At 55.5% G+C, this 24,057-nt stretch overlaps 1 protein-coding gene across 1 annotated transcript in view; it reads right to left on the bottom strand.

Moving 5' to 3' along the window:
- Positions 1–22,640, bottom strand: part of CHRNA4 (cholinergic receptor nicotinic alpha 4 subunit) — a 54,427-nt gene extending 31,787 nt beyond the window's left edge. The window contains exon 1 of the mRNA XM_021707207.1: positions 22,547–22,640. Coding sequence (XP_021562882.1) covers positions 22,547–22,640 — 94 coding nt within the window. The remainder of the gene's footprint in view (positions 1–22,546) is intronic.
- Positions 22,641–24,057: the final 1,417 nt, after the last annotated feature.

The following is a 24,057-nucleotide window of genomic DNA, read 5'->3' as shown; positions in this document are numbered from 1 at the left end:
TCTAGGCAATCCACTCACCTCAGCCTCCCAAAGGCGCGGGATTATAGGCTGAGCCACCGAGCCCGGCTTTGATTTTATTGTAGAGATGAGGTCTCGCCAAGTTACCCAGGCAGGTCTCAAACCCGCAGGCTCAGGCAATCCACTCACCTCAGCCTCCCAAAGCATGGGATTACAGGCTGAGCCACCGAGCCTGGCTGGCACCTGCTTCTTACACTGGAGTTGGGTGGGGAGGGAGCCCTGCCCAGCAACACAGTGAGATGGGCTCCCAGTGGGTGGGGCGTGTTGGGGCTCCATGAGAATTCCGGAACCTGGGCCCAGCCACCCATGTCTCCTTGGCTCAGCAGATAGGTGTGGACTATTAGGGCCAGAGTCAGTTTCAGGCCAGGGAGGAAGTCAGGCCGGATGGTGTCCCACGAGTCTCCCAGCTGGGTCTCACCTCTGCAAAGGGGCATGGACATGCGGCTGCATTTACGGTTTCTTCCAGGTTGGGGTAGCCAAGACCCAGGCTCAGCCCCAGGCCTACTGCCAGTCCAGAGCCTGGCTGCAGGGAGGCGGCAAGTGTCCCAGCATCGCCACCTGCTGGACAATTCAGGGAGTGCTTGAGGCAACCGCAGGAGCTGCCCTGCCAGGTGGGGCCCCAGTCACACAGTGAGGACCTTGGGGTCATGATGCCAAGTTATGAACCCAGACCTTGCCATTTGATCCTGACCATGGTCTCTCATCTGTAAAATGGGTTCACCAGCATTTCCAGATGCAAGGCTGGTGAACGCATTCCCTGTCCAGTCCTTACAGAGTGGGTGCTGATGGACAGTCAGCAGGCGTTGAAAGGCAGGATGAACCAAACGGTGGGGTCCTCTGGCCTTGTCAAGATGGGAGGGTGCCCCTCCAGGGACCAGGACCCTCATGACCAGACACAGAATCTGTCTTCTGGGAAGGAGCAGCCCTTGGAACTGGGGAGAAGTCTGTGGAGTAGCATCCCCACAGAGAACCTGGGCAGGCACAGACACCCCTTACCCATCCTACCTAGTCAAGGTCATGGCTGACCCACTGATGGGCTTGGCCATCTCCCAGCCCCTGCACCCATGAGGGGTTCCAGGACCCCCAGGGACTCTTTGTGGGTAAGTGTGCCTGAGTGTTCAGTGTCAGCCAGACCCCAGCCCTGTCTTTTGTCCCTGCACAGGCTGTCACCTCACCCACCCCACTCCATGTCCCTGCATACCTGTCACCCAGGCCCATCCCAAGTCCCTGACTGCCTTTCACCCGGTCCCACCCTCCCACAGGTGGATTTGTCCTACCCTTGACCTACTCCCTCTCCTTTCCTTGGTGCAAGAGCTGTACCTGCGAGTATTCCCCAGTTTCCCAAGATGGACCGGACTCCCTCCCAGTACCAGCAGCAGTAGGCAGTGGCAGAAACCATCTCAGGGCTTCTGGACTGTTCCTGATCTGACAGGCCTGTGGGTTTCCATGACTCCCCAGCTTGGGGAAGGCCCACGGGCTGTCCAACTTGATCTTTCTCTCCGCCAAATATTAATTTTTCTTTTTTGAGTTGGAGTCTCACTCTGTCGCCCAGACTGGAGTGCAGCGGCTGCTCCCAGCCACAGCAGCCTCGACCTGCTGGGCTTTGGTGATCCTTCAGCCTCAGCCTTCCAAGTAGCCAGAATTATAGGCGCGCACTACCATGTCCGGCTAATTTTTTTTTGTTTTATTGTAGAGATGAGGTCTCGCCTGCCCAGGTGGGTCTCGAACCCGTGGGCTCAGGCAATCCACTCACCTCAGCCTCCCAAAGGACGGGATTACAGGCTGAGCCACCGAGCCTGGCTTCCAAATATTAATCTTAAAGGCACATGAAATAGTGGCCAGGCCACTCCTTGCTGCCCAAGGAGAATAAAATTCATTTCACATCCTCAGTAGTAAGAGGGCCCTTCAGATTTCCCCGCTGAGGCCACGACCCCCGCAGCTTCTGCAGACGGATTTTTCTTCCCTCAGGCTTGGCAGGGACCCCACCCACCCTTGCATCCCCCACAGAGCCAGCTGCGCTGACACTTGTGAGCGGAACCTCATGTGCAGATGGCACCAAGGACCTGTGGACATCCTAGACTTGGGTGGCCCTCAACTCAAGGCCCCAGCTGCTCTGAGGAGGGTCTGGGGGCCTTTTCTGGAGAGACAGAGCCTGGTGATGCCTCTCGAGCCAGGTGGGGACAGAGCAAATGTCAGCACTGCTGGGGGTGTGCAGTGCTCAAGACCCTGGGGGGCCTATGGAGCAACGGGAGCAGATGAGCCAGGGAATCCTGGACCACTGACGGGAGAGGCTGGGAGGGGAGGTGCCCTCAAGCAGGGAGAGCCCAGGCTTCCCCTGGGAGGTGCAGGTCAAGGAGCGTGCTGGGTTTGAGCACATTGGCCACAACCATCCAGGGAGGATGCCAGAGGCCAGATGGTGGAGGAAGGAGAGGCGCTTCTTTCCTGAGTGTCTACCATCAATCTTGGAAAGCAGGAGGGAGCCCAATGGTGCCTGCCAGAAGTAGTGGCCTTGCTGGCCTTCCTGGGAGACAGCATCTCCCTGAGAGCTGGGAAGGACCTGGCTGGGCCACAGAAGGCGAGTGGGGGTTCCATGTGGGTTCTCTGGGCAGATCTGGGGTGAGCATCCTGCCCGGTCAAAGGAGAAGATCACATGCCGACTGTCAGAGGGGAGAGACACCAGTGTGGCCACTTCTCAGCTGGAAGGGCTGAAGAGGCAGAGGCTGGACAAAGGCCAGGTGAATCCTCACTGGGTAGTCCTGGCTGTTTCCTGAAGCTTACCCACCCCTTCACCCCACTCTCCCCTCAGTTGCTGCTGCACACGGAACATGCATGCTGGTACCAGGACGCCCCACAACAGATGGGATTCTGAGAGGAGGGTTGGGTGGACATCAGGGCCCAAACTTGTGTGAGCAGAGGCCCAGGTCAGGAACGTTGAAACATTCCTGTGATGGGACAAGGCGTCAGCGTGCATCACAGAAGTGGCAGAGCCCATAGGTGGTCACAGGGTCAAAGCTGCCTCCTGCTGGATGGTGACAGGCTCTAAGGAGCAACAGTCTTTGAGACACGGGACATTAGGCAACAGGGACCATGGCCCCAAGATGGGCTTCCTAAGGGCCACATTTGCTTTCTGGGGACCCAGTTGTGAAGGAGACAGAGCTGGGAGTCCGGGGGAGCCTGGCAGCTGGTGGGAGACAGGCGCTCTGGGGGCCAAGAAGACGCCGAGTGCCTCAGAGATCTGCCCCTCCTGCCAAGGCCAGGAAGAGGACGCCCAGCATGTCAGAGGGACAGCACCCGGCACTCCCACAGATCAAGCAGTCAAGAGGACCATCCCCAACAGCTGGACTGGAAAACTTCGTAATTTGTGGGATGCGACACAGTACTCCAAAGGGAACATGGGCAGAGTCTTAGCAGCGGGAAACAGGACTAGATGACAGGCTAATCTGTGACTGATGAATGAATCTTAACAAGATGCCTGACTTCAAACATTCCGAGAAACATAACAAATGTCAGAAACATTTGTAAGAATGTAAACACATCCACAAGCCACAGAATTATTGTGAATTAAAATTTGCAAGTTATGGCATACATAGAAACAGAAAAACTTGTGATCTGATCAAATGAAACTGACCCCAAACTGACATAGGCGCTAGAATTAATAGAGAAAGGCAAGTAAAATGCTGTTATAACTGTATTTAACATACTCGAAAAAACGTTAAGTAGAGGCACAGAAGATACAGAAGAGACCCAAACATCACTTCTAGAGATGAAAAATACAATGTCTGAGATGACAGGTACACTGGGTAGGGCTGATGGAAGAGAGATCCAGGGGAACGACAGGATGAAAGGCCGGGAGAGAGAGAATACCTAAGAAAGAAGGGGCATCAGCGATCAGCAGGACAACCTACACTGGCCTTGTAGACACTTATGTACAGTACCCAGAGGAGGAGACACAGGAAAAATACTTGAAAAAATTATGGCCGGAAATGTGCCAAGTTTTATGAAAGCAACAAGCCCACAAATCCAAGTTAAATGCATCTCAAGCATAAGACATAAGCATGGCTTAAACCATGCGAAGGATTTAATGATAATTATATTGTTCAAAGTCAGTGCTAAAGGAAAATCTAGCAAAATCAAGAAAATCAATCAATGAAACACCCAGAGAGGGAAAAAATGTTAGACCCATTAGAATAAAGGATAGCTGGGCGAGGTAGCTCAAGCCTGTAATCCCAGCACTTTGGGAGGCCGAGGCGAGAGGATTGCCTGAGTCCATGGGTTTGAGACTAGCCTGGGCAACTTGGTGAGACCTTGTCTGTACAATATATCAGAAAATTAGCCGGGCATGGTAGCACGCACCTGTAGTTCTGGCTACTTGGAAGGCTGAGGTGCAAGGATGACCTGAGCCCAGAAGGTTGACACTGGGGTGGTCGTGAGCATGCCACCGCACTCCAGCCAGGGCGACAGAGTGAGATTCTGACTTCAAAAAAAAAAAATAGAGGATAACAGTAGATTTATCCTCAGAAATAGCCTAGGCAAAAAGATGTCATAGCAGCAACTTTAAAAGGTGATCTGGAATTCTGTATCCGGCAAAAATATCCTTTAAGTACAAATGTGTGACTTCTGGTTTCACATCAATGGGAAGAGTTGAAAAGACCATCACACCAACCCTCATAATGAGAGAAAATGGAAAACCCACAAATTACCCACTTTTCTTAAACCCGTCAGAAAACATATCCCAGGGAAAACACGAACTAAAATGGCAGAGACAAAGGGTCCAGGCTCCTGACGTAAGCAACGGGGCAGGGCATACCTCCAGAATGAAGAAGGGTCACCCTGCTTAGATACCTCAGGTACTTCTAGGATGAAGAGGGGGTCACCCTTCTCACACTTCCAAGGTGCTTCCAGGTTGAAGCAAGAGTCACCCTTCTCATACCCCCCAGGTGCTTCTAGGTTGAAGAGGGGGTCATCTTTCTCACACACCCAGTTGCTTCTAGGATGAAAGAGGGGTCACCCTGCTCACAAACTCAAGGTTAGGATGAAGAGGGCATCACCCTCCTCACATCCACCAGGTGCTTCTAGGATGAAGAGGGCATCACCCTCCTCACATCCACCAGGTGCTTCTAGGATGAAGAGGGTGTCACCCTGCTCACACCCCCTCATACCCACCCTTCTCTCACCCCCTAGTTGCTTCTAGGTTGAAGAGGGGGTTACCCTTCTCTCACTCCCCCAGGTGCTTCTAGGTTGAAGAGGGGGTCATCTTTCTCACACACCCAGTTGCTTCTAGGATGAAAGAGGGGTCACCCTGCTCACAAACTCAAGGTTAGGATGAAGAGGGCATCACCCTCCTCACATCCACCAGGTGCTTCTAGGATGAAGAGGGCATCACCCTCCTCACATCCACCAGGTGCTTCTAGGATGAAGAGGGTGTCACCCTGCTCACACCCCCTCATACCCACCCTTCTCTCACCCCCTAGTTGCTTCTAGGTTGAAGAGGGGGTTACCCTTCTCTCACTCCCCCAGGTGCTTCTAGGTTGAAGAGGGGGTTGCCCTTCTCACACCCCCAGGCCCTTCTAGGATGACGAGGGGATTGCCCTTCTCACGCTCCCCAGGTTTTCCACAAAAGGTCAGGGAAATCATGGATCATCGTCCCCCTGGTGCTACCTGGGGATGGGACCGACTGCCGCTGCCCAGACTCCTGTGAATCCATCTCCTCATCCTCCCCTGGAGCAAAAGTCAATCAATTTTCACTGGAAGAGCAGCGAAACATGGCACCTTGGGGTTCCTGTAGGAAGACTTGGCAACTTGAGGAAGGAGTAGGAAGCGAGAGAGGAAAGAAGACTTTTGGACCAGCAGGGTCACTGGGAGCTGGGGCAGGAGCGGCAGGCTGTGAAGGCCATGCCCCAGACCTGTTGCCGAGGTACCCGCTTTGCTAAAATGTCAGAGAACACCCTGACCTCCCTCACAAGGCCAGCAATGGCCCAGTGAAAACGAAACTGGCAAAGCTAATGGAGGTAGACTCTCTCTGGGCACAGCACCAAAAAAGACTCAAAGCCAAGAAGAAGACACTGGGAATGTCTCTGGCAAACTGGCCCCCACCCTGAACACCGGAACTTGCGAGAGGAACTTTCAGAGTAACCATAGCAACAACCACCTCAACCAAGTCCTAGGTCTGATTTGGTTAACTAAAACTCCATGCCAAAGACCTGGAGAAGCCAGGCAGCTCACCAGCAAGGGTGAAAACCACTCACCTCTATGTCTACTGTCCTACACAAAATGCCTGGCTTTCAAACAAAAATTATGAGGCACGTGAAAGGCAAGAAAAAACCCATTCCCAAGAGGCAAAGCAATAACTCACATCAGAATTAGATATGCCACAGATGCTGGAAATATCAGGCAGGAGCCTAAAATAACCGTGAGTAATATGAGGGCTCATATGGAGAAGGTAGACACCACACATGATGACACGAGCGCACAGAGATGGAAACTATAAGAAAGAGCCGTCAGGAAGTGCTTCAAACACACAACAACAGGGACAAAAAATGCCTCTCCTGGGCAGGAAACCCAACACAGCTGAGGAAAGAATCAGTGAATATGAAGCTAGATCAACATCTGACAGTCAAATTCACACACACACACGTACACACACATGCGCGCACACACACACTGTCATGCACACACAGTATCACACACAAGCACATACACACACATCCTGTGTGGCAGGAGGTGATGGGGGCATGATGGAGCCTCCAGGAACAGAAGAAGAAGATGGGGAAGAACTCTTTGGAGAAACATGGCCATATTTCATGTTTCATTTAATGACAAACACCAAACAACAGATATAAAAAAATCAGACAATGCTAAGTGCAAGAAATACTAAAAACAAGTGTGCCTGGGCATATCAAATCCAAACTTTTGAAAACTAAAGGCAAAGCAAAACTCTTGAAGGCATCCCGAGGAAAACACATGCAATACCTACAAGATACAGGAGCCACAGCAGACTCCTTGTCATAAACCATTCAGGCGAGAACGGAATAAGTACAAAGTCACTTTAAGCATAAAAACAGAGATTGGTTAAGAGCAAAGGATGGAGAAAAATGCGCCCAGCAAGCACTTACTGGCAGAACTTCAGGGACTCCATCAGTATCTGAACGAGGACGCCTTGGAACAAGGTGGATGACAGCTTTAACTTACTGAGAAACAAAACCGTAGACCCAGAATTCAGTAGTCAGCAAAATTATCCATTAAATATGGAGGGTGAAGTCTTTCTTAGGTCTTTCACATGCCTCATAATTTTTGGTTGGAAGCCAGGCATTTTGTGTAGGATGGTAGACATTGAGGGGAGTGGTTTTAGCCCTTGCTGATGAAGGAATTAATAGTTCTCAGGTCAACTCTAGAAGAAATGCTGAAGGAAGTTAATTGGGCAGAAGACGTCAGTCGGGAACTTGGGTCCCCAAAGGAAATGAGGAGCGTTGGAAATTGAACAAATGGAATTAAAATAAAATCCTTTGTTTTTTTTAAGTTGGAGTCTCACTCTGTCACCCGGCCACCGCAGCCTCGACCCGCTGGGCTCCAGCGATCTTTCCGCCTCAGCCTTCCGAGTAGCCGGAATTACAGGCAGTCGCTACCACACCTGGTTGATTTTGTTATTTATTGTAGAGATGAGGTCTCGCCAAGTTGCCCAGGTGGGTCTCGAACCCGCGGGCTCAGGCAATCCACTCACCTCAGCCTCCCAAAGCGCGGGATTACAGGCTGAGTCACTGAGCCCAGCTAAAATCCATTTTCTTATTTCTACTTGTTCTGAAAGATAATTAGTTGCCCAAAGCAAAAGATGGAAGCCATGTATCTTGTTTTTATTACACATGTGAATATAAAATACGCAATATACGTGGCGCAGCGGATGTGAGGGAGGAGCTGGGATTATCCTCAATGAATCCAATAGAAAAAAAGACAGGAAGAGAAACAAGGCCAAATGGAACAAGTATGGCGTTGCTAGCAAGTTGGTAGATTGACTTCAGCCCAACCACACCACTAGTCACTGTAGATGTGAGTAGTCTAAATGCACCAGCTCAAAAAAAGAGATCGTCCGGATTTTAGAACACAAGGTCCAACAATAGGATGTTTTAAAAAATCACTTTAACTATAAAGACAAAGGTAGGTTAAATGCAAAGTTTAGGCTGGGCTCAGTGGCTCAGCCTGTAATCCCAGCACTTTGGGAGGCCGAGGAGAGTGGATTGCCTGAGCCTGCTGGTTTGAGACCAGCCTGAGTAACTTGGCAAGACCCTGTCTCTACAATAAATCAAAAAATTAGCTGGGCGTGGTAGCACGTGCCTGTAGTTCCAGCTGCTTGGAAGGCTGAGGCAGAAGGATCTCTGGAGCCCAGCAGGTCGACACCAGGGTGGCCGTGAGCGTGTCACTGCGTGTCACTGCACTCCAACCTGGGCGACAGAGTGAGACTCCAACAAAGGTTGGAGAAAGATGCACCTGGCAACCACTCACCAACAGGACTCTGGGGGGCTCCATCAGTATCAGAACGAAGACACCTCAGAACAGGACTGTTTCCAGGGGTAAGGTGTTACATCACTATACAAAGGTCAGTCTCTAGGAATGCATAACAGTTCTAAGTGTGTGTGCATCTAATAACAGAGTCTCAAAATACACGAGATGAATACTAACAGAGCCAAAAGGAGAAATGGACACATCTGTAGTTAGAGATGGAGATGACATGCTCCTCCAGCAATGACGCTGGGGACAATGAGGCAAAAAAAATCAGTGTCAACCTGACAACCTGGACAACCTCAGCCAACTTGGTCAAATTGACATGTATAGACAATAGCGCACAGGCGTTCCTTTCAGGCACACATGGGCACTCACAAGACAGGCTGTATTTTGGGTTATAAAACAAACTCGAGAAAATGTAAAAGAATAGAAATCACACAAAGTGTGGTCCCAGAACATAACGAAAGTCTACTGGAAGTCAATAACAGAACAGGTGGAAAATTTCACAAACATAAGAAATCAAATTACACACTTGAAAATAACTGATGCGAGAGGAAGTCTCATGAAAAATTAAACAGATTTTGAACTGAACTGAAATTGTAAAGAACAGCATGCCAAAACTCATGAAAGGCATGGTAAAGCAGTGCTTAGAGGAAACATTATAGCATTAAGTGCCTATATTAGGAAAGAAGAAAGATTCCAAATAAGTGACTCAAACTCCTACCTGAAGAAACTGAAAAAGCAGAGAAAATTAAACCTTAAGAAAGCAGAAGGAAGAAAATAAAGATTTGAGCAGAAATCAATGAAACTGGAAATAGAAAAACAGCAAAATCAATCAACCCAAAATCTGATTCTTTTAAAAAACAAAACTGATAAATATTTAGACAGACTGACCAATTAAAAAAAGGAAAAAGACACACATTGCTAATATCAGAAATGAAAGAGAAGGACACCATTATGACTGTCAGTCATTAAAGGAACAGTAACAGAGTGTAAGCTAGATGAGATAGACCCAGTCCTTGAAAGATGCAAATTACCACAACTGATAACTGGGAGCGTCCTGTACCTATTAAAGAAGCTGAATTTGTAATTAGAAGCCTTCCAGAAAAGAACACTCCAGGCCCACTGTGTTCCATTGGTAAATTCTAAAAATCATATAAGGAAAAAATAATGCCAATGTTACACAATTGCTCTCAGAAAAAAAGAAGTGGTGGTGTGTGCCTGTGGTCCCAGCTACTTGAGAGGCTGAGGTAGCAAGATTGCTCAAGCCCAGGAGCTCGAGACCAGCCTGGGCAACATAGCAAGACCCCCATCTCTAAAAAGAAAAGAAGGGAATACTTCCCAACTCCCTACCCTAAGTAGCACAACCCTAATACTAAACCCAAAACATAACAAGATGAGAAAACTACAAATCAATATCCCTTGAGAACATGAATCAAAAGTTCTCAAAAAAAGTATTAACATATCACATTCAGTAATATACAAAAGGGATGATATGTCACAACCAATTCAAGTTTATTCCAGGAATTCAAGACTGGTTCAGCATTCAGATATCTTTTGGTATAACTCAACATATTTAACAGACTAAAGAAGAAAAAACATATGATCATCTCTATCGATGGAGAAAAAGCATTTGACAAATTTAACACCCACTCATGATCAGAACTTTCAGCAAACTGGGAATGGAAGGACTTCCTACGCCATTTCTGTCTGCAGGCAGCACCATCCAAACCCTGTCTCCAAGAGAGGAGGGGAGTGTGTCTTCCAGCTTTGTGTCTCCATTCATGGAGGCCATGCCTCATAACAGGCCACGGATTCATGTTTCTCAGAAATCCTGTGATTCTGTGTATGTATATCTGTTGCTATGTGACAAATTACCCTAAATGTAGTGGCTTAAAAATAACAATAACCATTTATTATCTCATGGTTTTTGTAAGTCAGCAATCTGGACAGGACACAGTGAAGATAGTGGGCCTTAGCTCCCAGTGTCCAGAGCCTCCACAGGAAGCACATGAGGGCTCGATCACCCACTCATCAGCTTGGCAGAGACCCAGGCTGGGGCTTTTGGCCACAACCCCTGCACAGAGCCCACGGCCTCCCCGTGTGGCCTGGGCTTCCTCACAACATGGTGTCCAGTGTCCACATGGAAACCACATTGTGTTCCTTGCCTGGCCTCAGAAGTCAGGCTGTGTCATCCCCACACATTCTACCTTGGGGCCGCCCAGGCCCCAAAGAGGGGTGCGGACCTCACCCCTTGATGGAGGAGTCAGAAGAACCCATAGGTGCATGGGCATGGCTGGCACACTCCTTTGTTCAAGGGAACCTCTGTGCCTCCCTAATCTTAATTCTGTGGTGCCTTGTGCCCACTTTCAACATACCAGTCCCTCAGGGGATGTGGACCAGGTTTCCCAGCCTCTGCAAGTCCTGGCAGGAAGGTCCAGGCCAGTCCCTGGGTGGGCAGGCAGCCCTCTGTGCAGAGTATCCCATCCCTGGAGGCCCTGTCTGGGCCTTTGGCTTAAGGAGGCCCCTGAGTTCCCTCTGGCTGTGCCATGGAGGCGGGCTTCATGTACACAGAAGGAAGATCCAGTTGTCTGCCCCAGACTATCACCTCTGGGCTATCTCTGGAGGGCTGCAGGGGACACAGAGATCCTCTACGCGAGATCCTCCATCTCCTCCCACTCCACCCTTTCCAGATTCAGTGTCCCAGGGGATGCCTGACCCAAGGCGAAGTCCACAGCCCCAAGAAGGACCATAGTCACAGGAAGCTCCCACCCTCCAGCCTCACTGGCCTGTGCTGGACCCAGGACCCACCACCCCACCTCTGCCAGGAGGTTGGTATCACCTGGGACATCAGCGAAACGTATCAGGGCAGGACCAGGCAGACCAGCTGACTACACTCTGTGGGGCCCTGTTGGGCCCTGGCAGCGCTGAGCCTCAGTGAGTGCAGATGGACAGATATCAGGCGGTTGCCTGGACTGGGTGAGAACAGGGCAGAGCGGCATGGGGGTCATGCAGGCTGGGCCAAGGCAAGGCTTGGCACGAGAGTACCAGGGTTGGGCAGGCGGCCCCCACTGGGCTCTCAGCTGTGGACTTGGTTCACATTCCCCCAGCAGGCCCTCAGCAAATGTCCTATCAGGAGCCACTGGCTGCGGTGTGACATTTGTCTGCAACTAGACAGGTCAGTCTGTCTCCTTATCTTGTTGAGTTAGTGAGCACCCATTCTGCACCTGCTGCGTACACAGCAGGACTAAAAGGCAAAGCCCGGCCCTCGTGGAGGATGGAAGGGCAGATGGAGTGGACACAAGGCACATGGTGGCTCCCCTGATGCTACAGGGGGCATGTGATGCAGGCTGATTGGCACCAAGTGTATACCCACCCTGGGCTGGCACTGGGGTGGAAAGAAAAGGGCTGAGCCAGGCCCCAACCAGAACAGAGCTGTCACGAGGCCACATCCAGGAAGTGACAGAGGAGCAGGGTGTGACCAGCATCGCCAAGGAGAGGGGGTCTCGGGTAAGGGCCAGTCAGGGACACCGCATGGAGGAAACGGCACTTGGGTGGGGCCCTGGTGGAAGGGAGCCACATACTTTCAGGGCAGGGTGCCTCGAGGCTGCAGTGGGGCAGAGGTGGGGGTCCCTGTGCGGCATGGCGCCAAGCCCGTGCCTGGTCCCGGGCCCAGAGCCACCTCTGCAGGGCTCACTGCCTGAGCAGCCAGAGGAGTTGGTCTCCGGCCAGCGCAGGGAGGGAACTCACAGGAATCCTGCCAGCCTAAATGCCAGCCAGCACACGGGGAAGTCGCAGCTCTGAATGTCAAGAAGGGAGGCCTGGCTTCAGCTGCCTGCCCCAGATGGTGGAGCGGACACAGCTAGGCTGCTTTCTCCAGCTCCCAGTCTGGGGGGCTGTAGGAGGGGGATGAGGGAGGAGGCTGCAGGGGGAGGCTAGGGGAAAGGATGGAGGGGGAGGCTGGGGAAAAGGATGGGGGGGCTGTGGGAGGAGGTTGTGGGGGGAGGCTATGAGGAAAGGCTGGGGGAGGCTGTGGGGGAGGCTGTGGGGAGAGTCTACAGGGGAAGGCTGCAGCTGGAGCAGGGCCAGTGGCTGGCACAGAGGGACCACCAGGATAGTCACACTCAGGCCACTAGGGAGACGATTTGGGAAATTGGTGTAGAGCTGGTGGGGGCTCCCCACATCACAGGGCTGGCCGGGAAACCTGTCAGGGGGCCACTGAAAGCGCGGAGCCCGTGGGCCGCAGACGACAGAGTCAGCATGCAGAATGGCCTGCTGGTGCAGACCAGAAGGCAAACCCCAGCAGGGCAGAGGGACATCTGACCAGGGTGGCCAAAGCAGCGCTTGAGTTCACTGTCCCAGTCCAAAAGTGGGGCACGAGGAAGCTACTGAGGGTGTCAGTGGACCATGGGTCCCCCAGGACACAACCTGGATCCTGTTTGGAAGTGGGAGGGACTGGAGCCTCGGCCTTCGGTGGTGCCCTGGTGTCCTGGGGTCCAGATGTGGGAGACCCGAGAGGGGCAGGGTGACAGGGCTACAAACTATGCTGCGAGGGAGTGAGGACAAGGCCCTGTGGCCAGCGGGCAGTCTAGGGCACCCCATAGGGAGTGGACTCCGGTCACAGGCTGCAGGGACTGTTCTCCTGGGGGCTGAGAGACAGCGGGCTGCAGGGATGGGCATCATGAGGGGGAATTTCGTGCTCCCCACTCTTGGGACTACCCCAGTTCCTGTCCAGCAGTTCCAGGAGGGGCTTACTGTGTGGCCAGGCCTCCCCGCCCACTGCTTCCCTCCTGCATGCAGCAGGCACTCCATAAGCACTCTCAGCCACATGCGAGGCCAGCTTTGCTGCTTCTCCTGCTGGCCGGAGGGTCGCCCAGTGGGCAGAGACACCTGGCACAGCCTTGTCTCCCGAGGCCATTTCTTGGGCTGAACATCTCATTTTTAAATTGAGAAAGAAATTAACTGTGTTGCATTTTATTGAAGCTGATACAAGCTGCATCTGTGCAGGGCTCTTGAGGACACGCGATGCCAGGTGCTGGGACTGCCGAATGGAGAGAGGGAGGAGGAGGAGAATGGGGGATGAGGATGCCACCCCCCACCCACCCCCACGAATGGGACACAGGGGAGGGGACCTGGTGGGACTCCTAGGAGGAGGTGCGGGGGCACCCAGGAGGAGGTGAGTTGGAAGTGGATGGGAAGGATCAGGAAGACTCCAGAAGACAGTGGAGGACAGGAGGGACATGGGTGGGTGCACAGACGTGGCCACTGTGTAAGACCCTGAGGAGCCAAAGAACTGGGGCTTTTCCCTGTGGCCACGGGAACCACGCCTGCTTTAGGGCGGGTAGCACACAGTCAGGTCAACGGCTTGGTGTGGAGTCACCAAGCCGGGGGAGGGGACAGAAGGTGCCAGAAGCCTCACTCTCGGGTGTGGGTGTGGCAGGCCAGCATCTGCACACAGAGAAGTTTCTGGGTGGAACTGCCATCTTCCCCACTGCACAGCTTGGCGGGTTGGGGCTAGAGGGACGAGTTTCGTAGGAATCCGCAGCTCCTGTTTGGCATGGGATCTGGGGGCTTCTCATTCGTGCAGGTGAGATGGGACTCCACCTTTATGAGCCCCTGCCCCACCTCTGGAGCACCTGAAGCTCTGTGCAGGGTGGACCCCAGGCTCTGGCAGTCTGGGGCAGGCGGTGCAAGAGGGCCAGGTGCCCACTAGACACCCTCAGGGACCCTGGTGTTCTGGGCGTCCTAAGCACCAGGGGCGGTGGGTGGAGGTGGCGCAGCTCTGTATCCTGCCTACAGACCAGCCATTCACCCCAGCTGGTTGTTCCCCATCTTGGACCTCAGTCCAATTCTTCAAGTGGACAGGTAGGTGCCCTGAGCCCTTCCGACAGCACAGCCGTCCAGTCCAGAGCCCGGAGAGGTGAGGAGGGTGGGGACATGGTGGGAGGAGGCCAAGTAGAGGCTGATCCAGAGTGTGAATAGCACAAAAGCACAAGGTCTCAGGATGGAGAATGGGTTCAACTGCTCCTGCCCCAGCCCCAAGTCCTGTGGGGTCCAGGAGCCTCGGCTGAAGCTTTGTTCCCTGTAACGGGGAAGCATCCACACTGTGTGGCTGGAAACTCCAGAAAGGGTGACAGGGAGGGTGATCGGGCACAGGAGAGGTGGCGAGTCAGCAGGGCAGGATGTGGGTGGCCCAGCACAGGAGAGGGCAGGGCATAGACCATTGAGGTCCTCAGTCCCCAGTGCACCCACCCACCCCTGTGACGCCAGGATCAGAAGCCATGGTGTCATCACCTGGCTCTGCAGAAGAGGAACTCAGCACTGGGGCTGAGATGGGCATGGGGTGCCATCCCCGCCTCCCATCTTCCTCCAGCACTGGGTGAAGGCTGCAGGCATGGTCACCCTGGCCCAACTCCGGCACCCTTCCGCATACTAGGCTCAGGGGTCAGGAAGAAGTGTTCTGGAAGCATCCAGAAGGAAGTCCACAGTGGGTCACCCTGGGCAATGCTGGCTCCTGAGGTTGTGGTACAGGCTGGGAGCCTTGGGCCTCTGGGTCACCGACCCAGGCTGCAGGTCAGGGCAGGACTGGGAGCCACAAGTCATGGGAACTGGCTTTCCATAGATAGGCAGACTGGCCCTGGATTTGGCTCATTGGAGACCCCTACACTGGACATTCACCTGCCCAGAGCTGAAGGGTTCAGGTTCTAAGCCTGCCTGGAGGCCAGCCGCCCCAAGAGGCCCTGGGGTCGCTGACCGGACGAACTGGCTCCACTGAGATGCCAGTGTGCCGGCAAGGCCAGCCCGTGGCCACCCCGCAGGCCTAGTGCTGCCCGTTCCAGCACCTGGGCCCTGCTCCCATCCCATGAGACCCCAGCACCACTTAGAGGGCGTGGCAGCGGTGTTTCTCAGGATTACTCAGGACCATGTCGTCCTCACAGTTCGCAGTGTGGGGGACAGAGGTCCAGTCTTAACAAAGGAGAGACCAAGACTGGGTCTGGGGCACCCAAAGCCCCCAACTCAAAAGTGCCGAAGCTCTCGTAGCTTCCAGTCCTAGACTGTGCTTGCCCAGGACCCTCTGCAGACCTGTCCCAGCCCAGAGACAGAGACTGGGAAAAGGTTTGTCTCTGTATTTTTTTTTAATTGGGAAATACACGTAGCATAAAACTCACCATTTTACCATTTTTAGGTGCCCAGTTCAGCAGCACTAAGCACATTCCTCTGTTGTGTGGCCACCACCATTGTCATCTCCAGAACTTTCCACCTTCCCACTAAACTCCCACTCCCCGACCCCTCCCATCCATGGGCACCCATTTCACTTTCTGTCTCTGACCCTGATGACTCTTAGGAGCTCCAGCGAGGGTCATCCTGCAGCGGTGTGCCCGTCTGTGCCCGTCTCCATGCACTGGACATCTGTGCTGGAGCAGATGTCAAAGCACCTTCCTCGTCAAGGCTGAATCCTCTACAATGGGCGCTTCCCTCTCGGCTGTGGTGACCATGTTGCTGTGAACAGAGCGGACACACATCTCTTCAGGACTCTCCTCTCGTTTATTTCGGGTCTGCACCCTGAGGGGACTGCTGGAATGTGATAACTCTGTGTCTAATTTTTGAGGAGTTTCTACCCTGCTTTCCACAGTGGTTGTACCATTTCGTATTCCTACCCACCGTCATGAGGGCGCCGGTTTCTCACATCCTTGACAACACCTGTATTTTCTGTTCTCCTACAGTCGCCATCCTAATGGGCATGAGGTGGTGTGTGGGTCTTTTTCAAACAAGACTCTTGGCCGGGCATGGGTAATCCCAGCCACTTTGGGAGGCCAAGGTGGGAGGATTGCTTAAGGTCAGGAGTTCAAGACCAGGCTGGGTGACATAGTGAGACCCCATCTCTACATATTTTTTTAAAAAACTCTCAGCCCCACCTGCAGAGTGTCTCCTCTGCCAGCTGGTTTTCCCAATCCTTGGCTCATCCAGTGCTGGCTCCACCTCCCCATGACCTCCTGTCCTCAGAGCCGCCCCTCTGCCCAGCTGCAGCCATAGAACCTCTTGGAAGCCGGTTTGCCCTCCCTGTCCGAGGCAGATGTGCCCTGGAAAGCCCACCCAGACCCAGGCCGGGTTGAGCCACCACTGGACATTAGCAACCAGCTCCTGTCCTCCCAGGTGCCTGAGGGGCTCTGTCAGGAGGGACCTGCCCTGGCATCTCGAACACAGCACCAGGCTGGAGGGACGCTGGCTTGCCATCCACAGCGACCCAGGCCGATGGAGAGATTCTCACCCTGGCCTGTCCTTGGGGGAGGTGGACGCCTGGGGGAACAGCTGCCATGAAGATCTGACTGTCCTCTCCCTGCAAGTCACTGTCTGTACAGCCCAGAACTGGGGGGTACTGAGCCTGGTGTCTCTTGCTCCTTCCCTCCAGCATGGGTGCCAACAGCACCATTCAGGGCACTTCTGTCCACACTCCCCACTCGGTGGTGGCATTCAGTGATGCCCTAGATTCTGTCATCCCAGGGCCAGGTCCAGGCTTCAGGCCCCTAAGCCCAGGTTCCTGTCAAACTCCTTCTCCACACACCCCAGTGACCGGCACAGGCCTACTTGGTGTATGAATGAGTGAAGAAATGAAGGGCGTGCAGCCACTTGCAGGGAGACCGCCAGGCCTCCCTTCAGGCCTGTCATGGTTGGCTGAAGTCAAGTCTGAGGATACCCCTCCTGTCCTTGGGCCACGGGTGAAGACGGGGCTCTGGCATACAGGTGGTTTCCAGGGGTGCTGGGTGGGACAGGAGGCAGAACTGGCCGGTGAGGGGCTGGGTGGAGTCCAGGGGGCAGTGGGTCTGGACAGGAGTGGGATCTCCCCTGCTGAGTCCTGAGTGCTGTCCTGCCCCTCCAGTCCCACAGTCCCTCAACCCCGCCCCCCCCCAGGCTGGTGGGTGTCCAGGCTCCACCGACTTGCTGAGGCAAGGTTCCACCTGGAGAGAGGAATTGACACACACACACCCCGCAGCCTCATGTCCAGGGCAGGGCCTCCCTGCGGAGGAGCTGGATTTTTTGGACTTGGCTGTGGGTCCAAGCGGGTGCAGGGCTGGTGGGCTGCCTGGGGCCTCCTCAGGTGAGTGCTGCCACCTGGTGGTCATCTCAGACCTGGCTGCAGCAGGGGTCCGAGGGCAATGGGGCCCTTGACCGCTGGCCGGTACTGGGTGGACTGTGCGCTCACCTCCGGCCCCTGGCAAGTGACTCCCGGAGCCCACCAGAGTCACTGGTGTCCTCCCACCCTACCCATGGCACGCCACTGTCCTGCACCCTTGACCACAGCCCCCCTCCCACCCCTCTAGACCCTTCCTTGTCCCTGGGTCCCCATGGCTGTTCAGCCTGGGCACTTGGGGGGCTCCTGCAAATGTATCCCCTTAAGAAGACATCCAGGTGAGGGAGGACGTGCTCAGCTGCCAGGGTGGATTTGAGTCACTGCTAGAAGAGCTGTGTCTGTGCCTGAGGAGCAGAGAGCTCCCAAGGAGACTCATCACCCGTCAGTCTCCTGGGGCGTGACATCACCACAGAGCTCCCCAATGGGGTGGGGCCCTGAGACAGGGGAACCTGGGGACTTCTCTGGGTGGGAGGTGGCAGGAAATGGCAGGAGGGAGGAAGATTTGGGGGAGAGGAAGACAGGCATGTGGACAGGGGACCAGGCCAAGATGGGAGGCGCCCAGTGGTTGCTTTGTGGTCATCATCCTGCCTGGGCAAGCCAAGGTACCTCGAGCCTCGTGGCCCTGGACATGCCTGTGATGATCCTAGAGCCCAGCTGGTCCTTCGTGAAACCCAAGACACCACAGTTCAGAACTTTCTGAAGTCTTGAGGATGAAGGCTGGACCCCTCCCTGACCTCACATTGCACAGCCAGGGCCTCTGGGAAGAGGGCTGAGGGGTGCGCAGCAGTGGGCCTTGACCCCGGTGGAGGCAGCAGGTCTGGACTCTGCTCATGGCTTCCAGGACCACTAAGCCTGGCAGAGCCTTCTTTCCTGCTCAGTTGACCCCAGAAGCTCAGGGAGGCCCTGCGGGCTAGAAGATGCCGGAGGGGCGGGCTCAGCCAGGCCCTCACTGGGACTCTCCAGAGGGGAGACAAGCCAAGCGCCTATCAATCCTCCCCTAGGCCTGCAAGGGAGGAAGAGACGGGGTCGGGGGGCGCTGGGGAGATTGACCAGCAGGTGCTCAAGGACTGCAGTGGTGGCTGGAACAGCGACAGACCCAGGCAGGATGTGTGGACCACATGTGGGCTCAGACCCCACGCCCAAAACCCAGGGCCCAGGGGAGCTTGATGGGCCCCACCCCAGGCTCCACTGCTCCTGATGGTGCAGCTGCATCCTCACTTGTGTGTCCAGGGTCCCAGGCAGGAGCCTTCATGATATGTCCAGGTGCGGGTGGGTGTCAGGGCTGACAGACTCAGGGTTCCAGAACGGGGGAAATCTCTGAGGTCTGGAGGCACCTGGCCGATGGTACTGTGATACTGGCCCTGGGAAACCAGCCCATAGCCGAGGAGGGCCTGAGGACCCGTGGGCCCAGGGGGTCTGGGCAGACCTGTCCCTGCCCACCTGGATCCTAGCCCCTGACCGGCTGCCCAGAGACAGCCGGCGACAGTGAAGAGGCCACACAACATGCAGGTTGAATCTCTGCGTTTTACTGAGTGCACAAGTCCACCGGGCATCCAACTCGCCCCCGGGGCAGCAGAACTACTCTCCACAGACATCCCCGCCATGGAACTCCATGCCCGAGCTCTCTGGCCTGCCCTTCACATCAACCTGTCAGTGGAGAGCAAGTGAGCATCTTGGCTAATCCATTAGAAAATGAGAGTTCATTCCCTGGGCGTCTATCCCTAGAAAACGACGGTGCACAAGTCGAGATGAAGTGTGCGGGTCACACGTCCACCAGAAGGCCTGGTCACTACGGCACAGGGACACACACGAGGCAGGAAGTGGGCATCGGGACTGAAGGCATTATGAAAGATTCTTTGGAGCATGAACGAAAGTGCAGACAGCCAGCAGCCACCGTGCAGGTGGAGAAGCTGAGCTGCCGTCTCGGTTGGAGGGCAAGCTGTGGTGGCGTACGGCAGGTGTGTGGGCAGCGTGGTGGGCATGGGCCACACCGATCCTGGGCAGGTGGCATCCCAAGGTGCGGCTGGCTCCAGTGCCTGGTGTGAGGCCCCTCCTGCCCCACACAGTCTCAGGAGCTTGGCCCTCAGGTCCTTACCGACCTGACCCAGCCTAGCCCAGTGGCAAGGTCCAGATGTCCGTGCCTGGCAGGGCTGGGGCAGGGGGACCTTGGTAGCTTCTGTCCACTGCATTAAGGCAACGACTTTGTGAGACCCGGTTGGAGTCGGGTGTGTGGCATGTAGCGACGTGCACAGGCCTGCCTGGGCACCCTGGCGACCGTCCCCTCCCTGCTGGCACCTGACTGAGGGTCATTCGGGACCTCTCAGGATGGGTCAGATCCAGCACCCTTGGTTCTTGGGCCCCCAAGGCAAGTGTCCAAGACCAGAGCTCCTCACCCTACCTGGTCCCGCAGATGCCTAAGACTGGCAGGAAGGCTCTCGGGTCCCAGGGAGGCCTATCCTTCCCACCTTCTCCACCCTGACTCCTGAAGACCCTCCAATATCAGCCCCATCCCACGAGACAGCAAAGTTCAGCTGACTGTGGCTCCATTCACCACACCCCAGGGGACACAGAGACCCCTTGCCAGGTATCACTGTCTTTCCAGGTCTCCGGAGAGGGAAAAGGAACTTGGGTCATTCCCTTGACCCTGTCTCCTCCAGGAAGTCCCCATGGTTGACTCTCCTACTCCTTAGTACTCGGTTGGGGCCAGATGGAGTCTGTCTGCAGGTGAAAATGCAGGACAGCAGGCCTGGTACAGCCATACAGCCCCTACAGGCCTTGGCCTCACCCTCCTACATTCCAGACATTCACACAGCTGGCCAGGGAGGTTCACAAGGGGGCTGGGTGGGGTCAGAGGGCAGGCCTGTTCACACCAGGGCTGAGGGCTACCAGAGGACCACAGACCCTGAGGGCCCATGGGAGCGTTTGTGGGGCCCCCTGCTGGGAGACCAGGTGCTGATACCCTCCAGGCCGATCCACATTTGCTTTCAGGGTCTGTGTCATCCTTCTGGCCTTGCAGCACAGGGTCCAGGGGAAGATACCCGCAGCCTCCACTCTGGGTGATGTTCACAGTTGGAGTAAGGTGGAAACACACCAGGGTCTCCACAGAGGCATCCCAGCTCCCATGGCTCCTTCTGGTAGCTGCAAAGCATCTAGAAGCGTCTCAGGGCCTTTCCATGGAGAACGGAGTGCTCCTTGCATGGAGTCTCCCAAATGTAGAGGCTGAGCCCAGCTGGGTCTGGCAGAAGATAGGGCACGCCCTTCCTTCCCTCCCAGAGCAGTGTCTTGCACCAGGACCCAGGCCTCGGCCAGTGCAGGGAGAAGGCCATCTCAACACAGACTGAGATGTAAGAATGAAAACATGCAGACGCCTGGCTGGGGATGTGCCTCTGGGTGGGGCTTGGTGATTGGACCATGGCCCAGCAGGTCCCTGCAAAGAAGCCCTCCAGGGCCCAGGCAACCGCCCAGCCTCCAAATGGGGTGTGAGGCCCACAAGGGGGTGTCTCTGAGAGGTGGCCCTGTCTCCCATGGGAAGGCCTTGTACCTAGCCCTGCTCAGATAGTGGGTCCAGAGGGGGGGCAGCCCCCAGGGTGTCCCAGCTGTGGTGGCAGCAGGGAAGACTCTAAGATGGCAACTTTGTAAGGACAGGAGAAGGGAATGCGAGGCCAGGAAATGAACACGGACAGTGGCACCCACCTGGTGCAGGGCCTGGCAGGGAGGCTGGGCCATGTGGCTAAGGAGAGCCCAGGGAGCTGGCCACACCTCCAGGCTGGCAGAACACAGGTCCACGCAGACGTCCACGTGAACATCCAGCCCTTGACCTTCAGTGACCCCATGACCTGGAAGCCACCCAGTGTGAAGGCAAAGGCAGCTGGGACCCCAGCTGGGCTAACTGACCCTCTGTCACTGTGGCCCACGAGCCTGGGACAGTGGACCCCACCCAGGTTCAACATTCCAGAACCATCTGCAACCCCCAGAGTTACTTCTCATGGCTTCCTCTCTGGGCGGCTTAAATCCAACAGAGGCAGGAGGGAAAAACCAGAGGCACGGAACGGCTGTGACATGGGAAGCGGGGAGCATGTGCACACAAGTGAGGGCGTGTGTGCATGGGGGTGTGTGTGCTGTCCACACATGTGTGTGTATGCTTGTACGTGCATGAGCTTGTGTGTATGCATGCATGTGTGTAAGTATGTGTGTGCCCTGTGTGATCTATGCACTTGTGTGTGTGTGTGTGTGGGTATCCATGTGTGCACATGGATGCAGGATGTGTGAGCATGTGTGTGAGCCGTGGGCTCGTGGAGCGTGTGCTCTAACAGACATCTTGTCTTGGAAAGCGTGAAACCACGGCGCAGGCCCAGCATCCTCCTTTCCTTCTCTGGAGGAGGACCCAGGGTGGCCCTGCCCAGGCCAAGTCTGGTGCCCCAAACCATCCCTCAGAGACGCGTCTTCCCTCTGCCCAGGGGCAGAGACTTTGCGGTGGACATGTCACATATGCCATGCTGACACAGAATATGAGTCTAGACTCTGCCTGGGCTTGTGGAAGGGAAGGGCCTGGCCCACCCTACCTGCCCAGAGCCCCGCCCGTGCATACTGGTGCTCGTTGCCTCCCAGACCCACAGGAGTGCTTAGCTGCTCTGGGGGAAAGAAGGCAGACCACATGTGGAGGAAGCAAGTGGCTCAGAGACCATGGGACAGGGCCAAGCAAGGTCCTGGAGCCTGGATGGCCGAGGTTGAGCCAGGCTGCAAGTCTGACTGTCATGGGCTGCGGGGAGCAGTGGCCAGGCTGGTGCTCTGAGACCGGCTACGTCTGTCCCTGGCCTAGAATGGGAGGGCCAAGGGGCTAAATGCCAGGCTCGCCCTGGCCTGGGGAGGCAGTGAGGGGACGGACACAGGTCTTGCCCACTTCACATGAGCCACGGTCACTAAAAGGGACTCGCTTCCTGCCAGAGGGCCTGCAGTCAGCAACAATGCCCTTGAGAACCAGGCGCATGCAGGTGGACATGTCGGGTGAGTATGGGCCGTGGCCTCCCGCCAGAGCCCATGTCCACCTGGTTGGCACCTCCCCAGGGTGGCTCCAGGCACAGGGAAGTGGGAAGAGTCAGCCCCACAGGTGGGAGATGCCCTGAGGGCGGGACCCAGGGGATCCCTGGCCAGGGGTCAAGGGACAGGCACAGAGGCTGCAGCAGCGATGGCCCCCTAAGATCCCCAGCACCCAGGACCCCAACAACCTGGGGCATGTGGCCCTCTAATGCTGCTGTCAAAGTCCTCACCTAGAGATGGTCTAGCTGACCATAGGCCCCATGATTGCTCTGTCCTTGTCAAAGCAGATTTAAATGCAGCATGAGAAACAACTTGAGGCCCCTCAGGACTTGATCTCTAGAGTGTCTGTGTCTGCTGGCCCCTCGTGACCCCCTCACCAGGGAGGCCCCACCTGCCACTCCACACACCAGACACTGGCCAGGGATTGGCTCTGCCTCTATACTGGTTGCTCGAGGATCTTGCTGCCCACGACAAGAGGATGCTGGACATGCCCAATTCTCAAGACACCAGGAGGGCACAGCCAAGGGACCGGCCAATGGAGGAGCATGGACAAGGCAGGTGCGTCCTTCAGAAAGGCCAGGAGAGACGCCCTGCTGACCGTGGGGGGGCCAGGAGGTAGCTGAAAACCCAGCATCATTCAGCCCTGTCCAAGTCTGTGGAACATTGGTGGGGGACAGGCCAGGCGGGGCCCTGGAAAAGACTGGGAGGTCTGCTCACCCACTGGGCAGGTGTTGCAGTGCTGGCCACAGCCTGGTGACTGGCACCCAGCCAGCATAATAAGGAGAGAAGAAGGGACAAGGGCTTGTGCTGCTGGCTGTCACACACCCAGGAGAGCCCAGGGTGAGGTGCTGAAGCCCCCAGGGACTCCCTTTCAGAAGACCCTGCAGAGCTGGTGCCCGGGCCCCTGAGAGTCAGGCCCTCCCCAGAAACACCAAAGCCAGGAGGGCCAAGACTCACCCTGGGATCTGGTGTATCCCGAGGCTTCACCCCACCCTCAACTGCAGGCGAGGGTCCCCACCTCGAACCAACTCTTGTCAGAGATCCCTCAGAACCCGAAAGGAACAGAGAGAAGATGCTGACCAGCAGCTGTCTGGGGGGGGAGGGGGCATCACCCCCATTGTGCCCACACACGAAGAAGGATGGCATCGGGGACCAGTGACAAACCGGCCAGTTGGTCAGGTGCAAGGATAAGCCATGCCCAGTGGTCAGACACACTTTTGTGGCTGCCCCCAAGCCCCACCAGGCCTCCAAGTCTGATGACCCTGATGGGGACAGGTCTGCCCCCTGCTGCCCCTTCCCCGGACTCTGCTCCTGACCCCAAACCTCTGCTTTACTCTCACACGGGGGGCTGAAAGTCTGCCCTGTACCCAGGCAGAGTG

This window comes from Carlito syrichta, unplaced genomic scaffold (genome assembly GCF_000164805.1).
Source record: "Carlito syrichta isolate Samal-C Ts95f unplaced genomic scaffold, Tarsius_syrichta-2.0.1 Scaffold117897, whole genome shotgun sequence".
Lineage (NCBI taxonomy): Eukaryota > Metazoa > Chordata > Mammalia > Primates > Tarsiidae > Carlito > Carlito syrichta.
Note: the sequence above shows the minus strand (reverse complement) of the source record. Positions and strands in the feature narration are given on the sequence as shown.